This window comes from Brachypodium distachyon, chromosome 1 (genome assembly GCF_000005505.3).
Source record: "Brachypodium distachyon strain Bd21 chromosome 1, Brachypodium_distachyon_v3.0, whole genome shotgun sequence".
Lineage (NCBI taxonomy): Eukaryota > Viridiplantae > Streptophyta > Magnoliopsida > Poales > Poaceae > Brachypodium > Brachypodium distachyon.
Window position 1 is genome coordinate 4,444,066 of NC_016131.3, and position 13,680 is coordinate 4,457,745.

The 13,680-nt window shown below is 47.0% G+C and overlaps 2 protein-coding genes across 4 annotated transcripts; one reads left to right on the forward strand and one right to left on the reverse strand.

Annotated features, from left to right (window-relative positions):
* Nucleotides 1–2,579: 2,579 nt before the first annotated feature.
* On the forward strand, nucleotides 2,580–4,551 carry LOC100828133 (patatin-like protein 3). Its single transcript, XM_003559310.3, has 3 exons — nucleotides 2,580–3,655; nucleotides 3,793–3,855; nucleotides 3,961–4,551. Exons 1-3 carry the CDS (start codon nucleotides 2,690–2,692, stop codon nucleotides 4,264–4,266), a joined length of 1,335 nt encoding a protein of 444 aa, XP_003559358.1. The 5' UTR covers nucleotides 2,580–2,689; the 3' UTR covers nucleotides 4,267–4,551.
* A 5,391-nt stretch (nucleotides 4,552–9,942) lies between these two features.
* Nucleotides 9,943–13,138, reverse strand: LOC100828433 (renalase). Of its 3 annotated transcripts, XM_010230571.3 has the most exons (10): nucleotides 12,945–13,138; nucleotides 12,747–12,846; nucleotides 12,460–12,640; nucleotides 12,311–12,316; nucleotides 12,142–12,214; nucleotides 11,873–12,052; nucleotides 10,911–11,008; nucleotides 10,734–10,831; nucleotides 10,482–10,655; nucleotides 9,943–10,370 (listed from the first exon to the last, which is right to left on the reverse strand). In XM_010230571.3, exons 1-10 carry the CDS (start codon nucleotides 12,985–12,987, stop codon nucleotides 10,190–10,192), a joined length of 1,134 nt encoding a protein of 377 aa, XP_010228873.1. In that variant the 5' UTR covers nucleotides 12,988–13,138; the 3' UTR covers nucleotides 9,943–10,189. The 3 variants fall into 3 exon arrangements, with proteins under 3 accessions (XP_010228873.1, XP_003559359.1, XP_024312900.1); XM_003559311.4 differs by lacking the exon at nucleotides 12,311–12,316 and having other exon boundaries at nucleotides 12,945–13,137; XM_024457132.1 differs by lacking the exons at nucleotides 12,311–12,316; nucleotides 12,747–12,846; nucleotides 12,945–13,138 and having other exon boundaries at nucleotides 12,460–12,648.
* Nucleotides 13,139–13,680: the final 542 nt, after the last annotated feature.

A 13,680-nucleotide genomic window follows, 5' to 3' on the forward strand; every position in this document is an offset into this window, starting at 1 on the left:
AGCATGGGAACAAATTAAGTGGTCAGCATCTAGAGCTTTTGTTGCGAGTGCAACACGTACACACCAACCATCTTTCAATGATCTCCCATGATAGGATGGGCATACATGGATGCCTCTAAAATCCTTAATTAGGTCGAACACGTACAAACACCCCAAATTAGCTCGAATTTCTTGTAAATTAATTAACCAGCACAAAATAATTTTAATCGGAGTGCAATATATTAAGGGAATTGCTTTGTGTGTGTGTGTGTGTGTGTATATCAATGAACCCAGCTAGCTTGGACTACCCATTTTTGTGCTAGTGAGGTGGACACTATAGATAGGCACCTTTGGTGGTGCTGCGTAATGGCGGTGTATAGCGACGCCGATTTGACGCCCTAACAATGCCAATCATGTCGTGTTACTTGCTCTTTGATCTTGATGTGTGTGTTTTTTTTTGGACAGAACTTGTTTTATTCAAGAAGTAACTTGGACAGGTATAGTAATTCCGTCCGGTGGCCGGTCAAACCACACACATGACGCCCGACTCAAGGGAGGATCATCTAGCTAGACTATGAGCATTCACATTGGAGCTCCTACTTTCATGACGAAAAATACAAATAGAAAAAGATCTAGACACAAACTGAATTTCGCTAGTAATTTGAGAAAACGGCCATAAGTTCCTGCCATTAATAACATTCACCACCTCCAACAATCGGAAAAGTTGTTGATGTGTGTGTTGGGCAGGGAAAAGTTGTTCTCGGGCGGGGCCTGAAGGGGCCACGATATCCAGTGATAGTTTATTGGCGATTCTGGCCCAGTCCACAGAGAGGACGAGTCTATTGACGTACGGCCCAGCTTAGCCCGACCGGCCCTAAATTGAGTTGACATTGCCCTGAAAAGAGTTGAATGAACCTATTCGCTCAAAAACAAGAATGAAAAGAGTACTTTAATCAAGCACATTCTCTATCGTTTTACTCTCTGTCATCATGCAGCCGTGAAGGTGTGTGTCGCGGATAGCATCTCTCTCCCTCTCTTTTTTTCTGCAAAAAAAAGAAGAAGAGCGGATTTCTGGTTTTCTTATTTTGAGGTACTGAATGCTGATTTTGTCGACAGACATAGATCCCCATCATGGCATGCGAAAAACCACAGATGTAGATCAGTAGACGACGTGTGTGTGGTGGTACTTTTGTTTCACCGAAAGGTGAAGACGATCGATGCAGCAACGAGAAAAGTATATTGCGGCAAGATGCAAAAGGCAAACCACCTAGGAGCTACTACTGGCTACTGATACTAGCCAGCAGGAGTATCAAGTGAAAACTGATGTATGGTAGTGGTAGTAGTAGTAGAGCTATAGCTCAGCTGCTCTGCTCGTGCATGCTGCGTGCGTGTATGCCATACGCATGCATGCCGAATCGCCAAAACATACTTTCATAATAATAATAGCCCCCACCTCACTGTCTCCACCATGTAGTTAACTAGTGCAGTAGATAGATGTATATAAAGCTAGCAAGTAGCCCAGTAGTAGTGTACTAGTATAAGTACATAGAGTACTTAACACACATAAACAAAACCCGTCCGATCTCCGGCCAGAGATCTATCGGGGGAATCTGCTGCAGAGGAAGAGGAACCACTACCCACAGGCTAACACAGCAGCAAATCCTAGAAATTTTGAACGGAGCTAGATGCCGGCATCGGCATGCATAGGATACCGTCGCGGGCGGGGCACAGCGCGACGTGGGGATGGATCGCGCATGTTGCCACGTTCGGCCACGGCCGCGGCCGGAGACACGAAAACAAAAAACCCAAAAACTTATAGTGCCAGCCCGCGCGCGGCGGGAGAGGGATCGAGATGAGATCGAGTATGTAAATAAGGCGCCAGGTGAGGCGCATGCCGGCCCGACCAGGTGCGTGCCATGCCAGCGCGCGTCCGGATCCCCACGTACTACGTTCGTTCTCTACACTACACGGGCCCCTGCTCGACGGCTGCTCCTGCGCGCTGTCCCCGCCCGCCCCGGCACCCGTACGCCCAGCCCCTCAACCTACGTGGCATCTCATCTCAGCAGCTGGGTACATTCACGCACGAATTAATGCACCGTCTAGCCTTGGCCTCTAGTAGATCGGTCTGGTGTCAGTTCATCAAAACCAGCAGGGAATACCTCGATCAGGCAGCGGTGTTATGTCGACGGACGCCAATTTGGCAACTACTCCACGCAGGCACCATCATCGCCTCTAATTAAGTTCTTCTGGTTGCGACTCTGGTACCGAATCAATCTGCCCAACAAGAACACCACGCTGCATGCTCACAGGCTGAATCCCCCACAGAACCAGAACCAGAACCACTTTGGCTGACTGACTCGATGACTCTCTTTGATGATCACGAGCAAAAAGTTAACCGAGCAGGCGAGCGAGCCGTTCTATGCACGCGCCGAGGTATCATGTCGGGATCTGCTTTGTAAACAGAGGCGCAGAGCATCAGCTACAGTGCCCACCAAGTTAACGAAAAATGGTTACTAGTGCTAATGCGGTCTCGGCGCGAGCTGGTCGAGTCAACGCCACTAACCCACGCGCGCCTCTGCCTTTCCCGCCGGCTATATAAAACCACCAACTGCTCGGTGCTCTGCTCTCCACGACTCGATCGACCCCCCGTGCGCAGCACAGCACCCAGTCTCCTCCTCTTCGCTTCGCCGGCCGGCGTCTGACAAGAGGGATGGAATCGGCCCGCGTGGCGGAGCCCGCGGTGGCGCCCGCCATGGACGTCGACAAGCTCACCTACGAGATCTTCTCCATCCTCGAGAGCAAGTTCCTCTTCGGCTACGACGACCCGAAGCTCCTCTTCGCCGGTGGCTCGCCGCTTCCGTCCTCAGCGTCTCCCAAGGCCACCCCGGCGCGAGCGACTCCAACGGGGAAGGTCTGCATCCTGTCGATCGACGGCGGCGGGCGCGCGGCCGACGGGCTGCTGGCCGGGGCCGCGCTGGTGAGGCTGGAGGCCTCGCTGCGGCGGCGCACGGGCGACCCGGACGCGCGCCTGGCCGACTTCTTCGACGTCGCCGCCGGCTCCGGCGCTGGCGGGGTGCTCGCGGCCATGCTCGTGGCCCGCGGCGCCGCCGACGGGCGGCCGCTCTTCTCCGCCGAGGACGCGCTCGCGTTCCTCACCCGCAACAGCCTCCGCGGTGGCCGCGGGTGGTCGAAGCCTGGCGGGCTGTTCCGCCGTCAATCATCCTCCAGCGGCGCCGCGGCGTTCCGCAAGGTGTTCGGCGAAATGACGCTGCGGGACACGGCGCGGCCGTTGCTCGTCCCCTGCTACGACCTCGCCACGGGCGCGCCGTTCCTCTTTTCCCGCGCCGACGCCGTCGAGACGCCCGCCTACGACTTCCGCCTGCGCGACGTCTGCGCCGCCACCTGCGCTGCCGGGTCGTCGTCTCCGGCGGCGGTGGAGGCGCGGTCGTGCGACGGGTCGACACGCATCGTGGCGGTCGGCGGCGGCGTGGTGGCGCTCGGCAACCCCACGGCGGCCGCCATCACGCACGTGCTCAACAACAAGCGCGACTTCCCGCTCGCCGCGGGAGTCGAGGACCTGCTCGTCATCTCCATCGGCAGCGGCGAGGCGGCAGCCGGCGGCGGCGCGTCCACGTCCGAGATCGTCAGGATCGCCGCCGAGGGAGTGTCCGACATGGTACGAATCAAACGCACGTGAACCAAATTCACCCAGCATTTTCTCCATCGTTCACCACCAGCATCAGCATGTGGTCCTTTCTTGTTCCATCTTGTTCTTTGTGCTCACTGCAATACTACTGCTACTTCTGACGCCAGGTGGATCAGGCAGTGGCCATGGCATTCGGGCATAACAGGACAAGCAACTACATCCGCATCCAGGTCAGTATAACAAACATGCATGCCCAGCCCAGGCCCAGGCCAAGCAAGCAAACCATATCCCAGGAACTTTTGCCAATGATGTCCTTTTGATTCTGATTTTTGCAGGCGATGGGGTCGCCGCAGGCGAAGAAGGGCGGCGTTGCGCCGGAGGAGATGTTGTCGCAGAAGAACGTGGAGTCGGTGCTGTTCAGGGGGAAGAAGCTGGCGGAGCAGACCAACGCGGAGAAGCTGGAGCGGTTCGCGCACGAGCTCGTCAAGGAGCGCGACCGCCGCCGCGGGGCCGACGCCGGCCAGCAGCTCGGGCTCGGCGGCGCACCCGCCGTCGTCAAGCCGGCGGCCGAATGCCAAGGCCAGCAGCAGCCGACTTCGTACTCGAACCTCGTCAGCCAGATGTTCACCAGCATCCTATAGGTTGTACTTGAACATGCCGATCGAGTGAGACGTTCCGCGAGCTAGTAGCATCCCTTTGTTTCTCCTCTTTTTTTTTTTTTTGCTTTGTTTCGTCCCTGCTGCCGCTGGGTATTGTAAATGAGGATTAACAAAGTGGAGCATACGTGCCGTGATCCGTAGGATATGTCTGTGTGTCCCCCCTAAATCTTGATTAGGGTATGCATGTCCCCACCTCTAAATCTTAATTTCGATGCGAATGCAGTGCTTAGCCCATCATCGTGAATGCCAAATTCCCGTGTTCCTCCGTACGTATTGACCGCCGGCGAGGTGATTGTCCCACTCCGATCCATCTTTGTCTTAAAAAAAAATCTTTGCCGCGGCAACTCACCGTCGCCAGGTGAGCCCCAGGGGTCCGTTTGAAATCGGTCGTCATCACGGCCATTCCTGGCTTCAATTGTCGTTGCCTTCATCCTCCCACACGAATTTGAGGACGTCAGAGTGTTAGCTACGTATACCAGGCATTTCTCAGAAAGCACTATAATAAAAGAGGATTTAATAAAATATTGAACCTAACATTAAATCTCATATATTAACTATCTCTCATATTAGCTGGTCAAAAACTCGATTGAACATGCATTGGCTGGTCTGGGAGAAGAGTTGATGGGAGAAAAGAATGGCCTTGTGTATTGAAATTTTAGGATTTTCAAGATATATTTTGTATACCGAACTCCTGAGTTCTGGATGTAATGCACAGTACTGTGACAAACCTGTGTTTGGGGGCTTCGTTCTAATAAAATGGAGCCGGGGAACTTTTCAGAAAAAAAAATGGAGCCGGCTAGGTGCTCCCTGTTGATCTAAGAAAAATTATACTCCCTCCAATCTAAAAAATGACGCCTATTTTATATTAAGATAGTGCAAATTTTGTACCAAATGGACGGAACATGAGTGAGTGCATGGCACTATTTCTCTAGCACTACTAGTGATGGAACAGGCCAGCAGGGGCTGTCTATACGAAAACTAACATAATGCAGTAATTAAAAACCAATAAGGATGCCAGATTTCTGCAGGCAATTTATATACGGTACTCTGTAGCTGTTGCCTATATGCAGCTGTTGCTAACTTTAGTAGTGGATCACACATCTGGAGGCATAGAACCCGTTCGTGGCTCGCCACCTGCAGCTCGGGATCGAAGGAATCCTGTCAATCAAGAATATCCCAATCACGTACGGCCATCAAAGGTTTTTTGGACAGTATGTTATGAATGCGGAGCTTGGAATCAGTGCATACGAGTAATGTCTCTGGATTTCAGGTTTCACGGAAACCTGTGACCACTCGGAGTTCACTCCTGTTAGAGTTCCAAAGTTCTTCGTACCATTGCAATGCGATTTTTACCGCCTAGCCGTTGCTCAAATTCAACCATAACAAACTGTTTAGAACATTAGAGCTAGGAGATCATTCCCACTAAAAATTCTGCATTATCTAGACAATTAAAACACAGAAAAGATGAGGCTGAAAATTCATGCCATCGATTATAGGATGAACGACCAGATTAAACATGAGGATACAACGATTCCGTTTAGGCGAATTGCCTCTAACGCAATAGTTTTGTCAAACAACATATGCATAATTGAATTGGCTTTCGGCACTCTTGTCTAAGATCCGTCTATGTGCCATAATTCAGCAAATTTTCCTTTTCAGATTCTCTAAACCTTTAGTGTAACTGTTTTCAGTTCTCCTATGCGTATTATACTTTGGTTGGACATTTTCAAATTTTCCGTCCATCTTAACAAGAAATGGCTCGGTATGGAGTATATACTTCACATGTTTTACAAAATAAATAAATAAATTCATGACTACTTGGACGTGAGGGAGCAATTAAGCACCTAACCGCAGGAGAGGAGACAGGTTCTGCTGGAGACGGACCGGCGAGACTGGAGCAAATCTGTTTCTTTCTTATAATTAACACGAGACCCGAGGCGCGCGTGTTGACGGGCAGGTGATCGTTAATTAACACCGAAGTGCTATGTGGCGATCCCCCTGCGACGTGAACCCAGCTACGTGGAGCCTGCAGAGCTGATGAACTGGTCTTCCTTTATGACCTAGAATTTGATATGCAAAGCAGACTGTTTGGATGGAGCAGCGAGGCAAGTATAGTTTTTACAACCATTTTAGAAGAGCATATGCAAAAAAGTCGATCTGTTTCAACGTTTTTCTCATGCATTTTGCCTTGCATTCATTTCTACGCCTGTAAATAAGATGCATGAGCTCTACAGAACAGAACAAACCTTCGAAGCGTTTAACTGTTTGGAGGGCTGAAGATTTTACCGCATGTCCGCATCCTCTGAAAATAAAACAAAAGGCATCGTGTAACAAGCTAGGAAACATGTGGAGTACCAGCGAGCAGAGGACGGACCTACATCGTCTCGTACCCTTAATTAGATAAGAGTAGTCTAGGTGAACAGCAATACTAAAAGCTACCATAATGTAAACCACGGACCATACTATCTAGGTGAATAGGCATGCACAAAGCATAATGAGCTGAGCTAGCTTGGTCACAACTTACATGCTACCAAGCTAGTGCTGCTGGTGCAAGAGTGGATCCGGGCAGTAGTAACCAGCACCCAGTGCAGGCAGTGTCTGAGCCCCTGAGGCAGGAGAGTATAGTAGAAAATTCACTGCACCTACCACCCCACTTTTTGTTTTTCTTCCTCACAAAGATCCAAGTAAATTGTACTGCATGCTACAGCCTACAGGATGAAGATAGACTACTGATGGGGAATCGGCAGCACCCCTGCAGCAGGTGGCATGAGCTCAGTACCACCATTCACTCGTTCAGGCATTCACCAGATGACCAGACACTCAAAGCTGGCTTTCAGCCGAGACTCCGAGTACAGAGTTCTGCATGCCCACTCTAGAGTCTTGTCCCCCTAATTACTGCTTTGGATTCCATGCATGCATAGGTACATAGGCCACACGTGTAACTTAACTGTATCAATCTGCCATGGTACTTGACTAGTTGTATTTCTATATGCAAAGTACCTAAGAATCTCTGCACTCAGGGATGGAGCCAGGCAGCAAGTTGCAGCTTATAAAAGAGTTTGATCTAATCTCACTCCTTTGCACAACAAAGATAATCTAATCACAACCTTTGCAGAGCGATTTCTTGGAAAGAGCTGTGTGGTTGCCTGTTGCTGCTAAGGGAAAAAAACACTGCTTTGCTCTTCCAAGGGTAAGGTTAGTTAGGCAGTTACAATTTTGGATGGCAGGTATTGTTTAACTACATGCATGTTTGACTACAGGGTTTTAACTTTTGTACTTTGTCATAGAGGAGTCATAGCTCCGGTTTTTAAGGGGTGCTACAGATTCGACCTGCAGTGTTTGTCTAGGAATCCTTTTCTGCATCCCTATAATAAGCTAGGAAATTCATTAGAACACAAAGAACTGCATGGGTTGTTGCTTTTATTTGGATGTTTTGTTGTTCTCTTCCATTTTGTACTGATCTTGCCATTGGTAAGTTTACACGCCATACATTTTTTTTTAGAAACTTAGCAAGAGCTCTGCCTTTTCATTAAAGTAGACGAGAGAAGTTACAAAAACAGTCAAAAAGAACCGAGCCAGCTACAGGCAACCGGCCGGTGCAAAAACACAAGAGATTACTCCCAACAATCCTCCTTTTAAGAGGGCACACTCTGATAGACATTGGAAAATCTTCTAGGTCTCTCCTATGGTTAGTTGATGGAGAATTTTTTTGAGTCCAAAGGAAATCATATCATCCTAACTGCCAACATTAAATGATGCACACTCTAAGAAACACAACAAGACAATGAAATATTTACTGTTTGCATCCAACTTAAAATAAACGGCCTAATAATTTTGCTGCATCAACTGAACGGAAAATGACTGCTTACTTGACAGGAATCATTGAGGGCCACATAAGTACACCAAGCCTGGACCATGCATATGTTGTGACTGTTTTCCTTGGCCACGGACTCCAAATCAGCTGGGACCATGGATGAAGCTTTCAGAACAAGTGCTGCTCACCTGCAAGAACCATCAGTACGCACGAGCAGTGGGCGTGTTGACCAGTGACATCTAACTAGCAGAAGTTTAATTAGTTTTTTCTGAGCAGAAGGTTAAGATATAACTTACACTATCTAAGGCAAGTAATGTTTCTTGACGTTCGAAGTGCCAATCTTATCAGTCTTAAAAGTTTGCCAAATCAGATGAAGATATAATGTGTGCGAAAGACTACACAGAACCTAAACCATGATTTTTCAACAGAAGGTCATTCACCACTCCCCTTACCTTCTATTGCACTCTTGATGGGTTACAGACTCAGAAGACCAGAAATCACCTGTTGATCTCCTAAATCTTTCAATGAAAAGAAAAGGTAAAATCTAATTAATGTATGGGCAAATCAGACTCGGAGGGTGCGATGTTACACACGTAGATAAGGGGAAAAACCGTACAAAATCTTCTGTTACACTGAAAAACCGTAGTGCTTAAAAAGGATAGTACATACATTTTACATTGATATTGTGGTCGGTAACATATTTCTTTGAGAACCACAATAAGATATTCCAGATAAGAAATATAGCATTCTTCTTTCCCAAAAGGGAAGGAACAATAGCAAATCCAATAGCTACACAATCAGTATGGCTTTATTAAAGTAAAGCATACATATATTACTAAATAAATGAACACAGAATACCAAACTGAATTGATCACAGGTGTTGTTGGACAAATTAGATAAAAAGAAACAAAAATAATTAGGGCAGCAACTACAAAGTTTGGTTGGGGAAATCTTTCTCTCTGAACTGCACATTTACTCATATCTATTTCATTAGGTTATTAGGCAGCATCTGATACCATTGCTAGAATACGAGACAATGAAATTTCATAAATAAGCTCCAAGGAATACCTACATCTGGCAGTTTCAAGATGGTGGTCCACTGGTCACACTCACACAGAACCAAAAAGGACGTAAAATCGTAGCTTTTTCTTGATGACAAGCAATAGTGTGGAGAATTATACCACATGAGTACATGACCACATCTACAGAATTTTGTCCTCAGGACACAAAATGATAGCATTTTCCTAATAGCAAACATATACACCCATTATTAAAATTCTGCAGTTCTTCAAGTAGTGAAATCGCTTATCTCTTCCAAGAGTAAACAAGATCACCAGGCAATTACTTTAACTAGACCTCTGGATTTCTTTCAGGAAGTACGCTCCTGAAGGGTATAGAAACATTTCCATGTATCTAATATAAGAAAGGATGTTCTTCTGTGTAAATATGATCAAACAAAGGCTATTCTGATGTGTAAAATAATTACCAATCTGTCATTTGAAACCAACAGACCATATATAGTTTCATCAATGATATGTCCTTCATCTAGTGAACTTGCATGTTCAGCAAGCATGTCCCAAAGGCTATTCTCCTATATCACTTGCATGGCAAGCCTGTCCCTAACCCCCAAAGTCCCAGGCCTCTTGCTCCAGATTCCAAAGGGATCTACATCGTCTTGGGACAAGATCTAGTAGTGTTGACACTCCAGAATACGCTACTGAGGAATAAGTATGGTTAGTGCATTGCTTATCTTCACATCACCTTTCATGAGCTCATATAGGCTCAGTATGTCTGGCAATAGACCATGTTAATGCGTAAGCTTGTGACGACAGCTTTGAAGCAACTTGATCAGGGGCTAAAACATGAACATACTAGTACAAATTTACAACTTCAAATGTACATAGCATTCTTGCCATCAGCATAAGCATTTATTTCTTATTTCACACAATACTACTCAGCAAAAATATGGCTCCCAGTAGGGGAAATTAACAGTTACTATACAAAGAGTGCATCCCTTAAAAAGACAAATGAATGCACAAATATGGACCAAAGAGGAATCAAGACAAATTTGATGCCAGTCAAACTCACATATCACAACCCTGATGGAAAGTTTAAACATCCAAGGATTTTGGAAGCTCCTGTCATGCCACTAACAACAGCTCCTTCAACACTTGGACTTGTGCAGAAATCTCCACATACAGCCAATTTCATGCTCTTATCCCACACACATTTATCATCACCGCCAATAGAAATAGCTGGGAAAGCACTACCCCTGCAATTTTGTTTACAGGCAAATACCATCATGAAAGAAGTATGTTACTCATTAAAACAATTAAATATGATTCAACCTAGAAGAGCTGAATAGGTGACCTAGAATACCGACCATCTATGAGCTTTAATAAAAATTGGCTGTGGAATGTTCAGTCCTGTAGCCTGAAATTCTTTGAACAAATCCTCCGCAACCTTAGCAAGGGCATCTGCCGAAGGTTTTCGGGGACCCATGTTGTTTATTACCTTAGAAGCATACTCAGCGGTCGAACGCAGTACCCACGATTGACTGAAATAAAGAGTGCATTTAATGAAATCTAGTTATACCATACCAGAAAATGTCAGTGATAAAAAAAATAGTATATACCTGTTAGGAGGTAAACAAACACGTCCTGGCTTGCTACTATCACAGAAGGCCCAGCTTAGAGAATCAGAATTGTAGAAAGAGAACCCTTGGACAGGTACCTGATTAAAAAAACACCATGAGACAGATGAATGATGGTTTATAAAGTTATAAATTAACAAAATTGGAGATTTCTCATACCATAGCTAGAGGCTCTGAGAATGCTAACATCAGAGCAAAACAGGGGCGAACTGGGATGTCTTGAAACATTGTTGACAAATTTGGAAATACTGACAAATCTGAAAACATTGAATTATATAATGGTTACATTGATCACCAGACATCTGTACAAAATGCATGACTCCTCAGTAACTAGTACCAATATTCAAGTTAGTGCACGAGGTAAGTTAATCCTTCACTGAAACATGCAGTTTCTTTTATGTAAACATGAATGAATTTTCTGGGGTAGGATCGAACCAGACAGGACTCGGTTTATTCAGAAGTTCAGTTAAAGATTTTTCTCATTGTTCAGTTCAGGAAAGGAAGCTATTAGCTTTTTGTATCATGTTTGATCTACTTATCTAGTGTCTGCTTTTCCGAAGATTGCTCTGATCTGTTCTTCCACGGCTACAAGCTTCATGATTCAATAATGTTGGCTCTACTCCAGCTTTCCTCAAGAATACTGGTATCAAGAGATGGAAGTGAAAGAAGAAGTGTTGATTGACCGGTAGTTTGGTCTGGCCTTCAGGATTCTGATTCAATTCAGTCAGATTGGATGGTAGGAAATTAAGGGCGAGTGGTATTGAAGAGAACCCCCTGATTCTTCTGCTTTTGCCTAACCTACAGTTTTCTTAATCTGTTCAAGATTTCTGCATTGGACTGCACTTTGACTGGTTAACATGTGTTGCATAAGCACTCCATTACCATGTTGCAAAATAAATGCGAACATAAATCAGGAACCTCAATTCATTTAGGTTCAAAAGGGTTGTTTTCTACTTCAAAATAGTGACAGCCATCCTGATTTATATAACTTGTCAGAAGTTAGAAGTGTGCTCTAAAAAAAGAGAACTAAAAACAGAAAACTGCACATGAAGCGTGTCCTATGATAGCAACTAGCAACTAGCAACTAGTGCATATTATGAAGACAAAGGAATAGAACAAACCAAGAGGCGGAGGCCTTCCAGTTAACCCGGAAAACTTATGCGATGCTACGTTCTTATCAGTTGCTACCACATAATCAAAATTGCCAAGATCTTTGCCATCCAAGCTAGTCAGTGACCATGAGCTCCCATTTTGAAGCCAATCCATCTTTCCAACAGTAACACCAAATCTGGCCACCACGCCTAGCAAAAGAGACAGTAAGTATGTGCATCAAGAACTTGTGTTCTCTCCCTCAGTACTAGAGAATCAAATACTCTGCAGTAAATCTGACCATCCTCTAGACACAGAGATTTGCATATTGAGTTCATGCCTGGAACTCCCACATACTTCTTAGTTGTTCCCTCCTGCAAGGATATATTCAGAGGGAGCTGATGTTAGCAAAAAAAAGCTTTGTTTCAAACGTACAGCAATACTGGCATATATCATGCTAATCTACGCACCTCCATCTTTTATCAAGGGTCAGAATACAGCAACGATCAGAATCGGCAGCCGAAAGTTGGTCGAGTGTTATAGGTTTCTGACTGCTACATTACCAATTCATATGCGATAAACTAAATAGTGTTGAATTTTGAAGCTCACAAGTCACAACCTTATCGAAGTCCCTGAATTTCCCGGCCTCCCTGTCGAAGCACGCGAACATGGCCTTCCACTCAGCTACGAGCCCCCGCGCCTCCCAGCCGCTGACGACCCGGGCAACCTCGTCGCTGCTCACGGTGAAGTAGGGCGCGCCGTGGTCGAAGCGCAGCTCCGTGCCGTCGTCCATCACCTCTCTGCGCGCACCCCACCCCTCCAAAAAAAGAGAAGGGCACCAACAATCAGAGCCGAAAAGCGACACCCGCGGCAGCACAACGCGGCAGTAATAAATCGGTCGAGCACCTCCGCTGCGCCATGCGGCCGCCGGCGCCGCGGCCGGAGTCGAAGAGCGTCACCGCCACCCCGCGCGCGGCGAGGAGCGACGCGCACACGGCGCCCGAGACTGCGATCGATCGTGGGAGGAACGAACGCGTCAGTTCGATCGGGACGGGACGATTGGATCAGAGTAGGGGTGGGTTCGGTAATGAATCGGCGGCTTACTTCCGGCTCCGATGACGGCGACGTTGGTCGCGGCGGCGCTCATGGTCGGATGCTTCCTTCCCTGATTCCCTCTAGGCGATGCGGCGTCGTCGGGGGTCGGGGAGTGGAGCGGAGTACGGCGCGGTGGTGTGCGTCCGAAGCGGGGAATTTTGGAGGTGGGTTGAAGTTGGCCGTTGCACAGTAGACGTGGCGCCTCAGGGACCTTTCACATTTCTAGGCTCCTTTCTGGCCGGGACGAGCGTAGGATGAATCGGCCCAGTAGCACAGCTGACAGCTCCTTGTCTTTCCTTCTTTCTTTTCTTGTTGGTCTTCTCTTAACACAAATCAGTAACGTTCTTTATTGACCAATGGTCAAGCTATGAGATATGGTAAAGAGAAAGGGCATTTTGGAATCGAAAAGCACGCTCCATTGCCTTGTTCGTAACTTAACTCCTACGCTATTTAATCTGAGAATACATCAACTCCTAGTTTAATTACTAGTACCATCTTTAATTTAATACCACACCACATGGTTACTGAAGCCAAATCCATGCACCCATCTTTCTCACAGAAACCCTACACGCGCGCGCGCGCGCACGAACGTCTAGTCTTTAGCACCGCGAGAAATTAAACCACTCCCACCAGCTGCGTGCCCGCAGATCGAGAAGCGCAAGCACGGCCAAACTCACCAATGGCTCCGCTGGCGGCGGCGTTCGCTACCCTCCTCCTCGTCGTCATGGCGGCCATCACGTCGGCA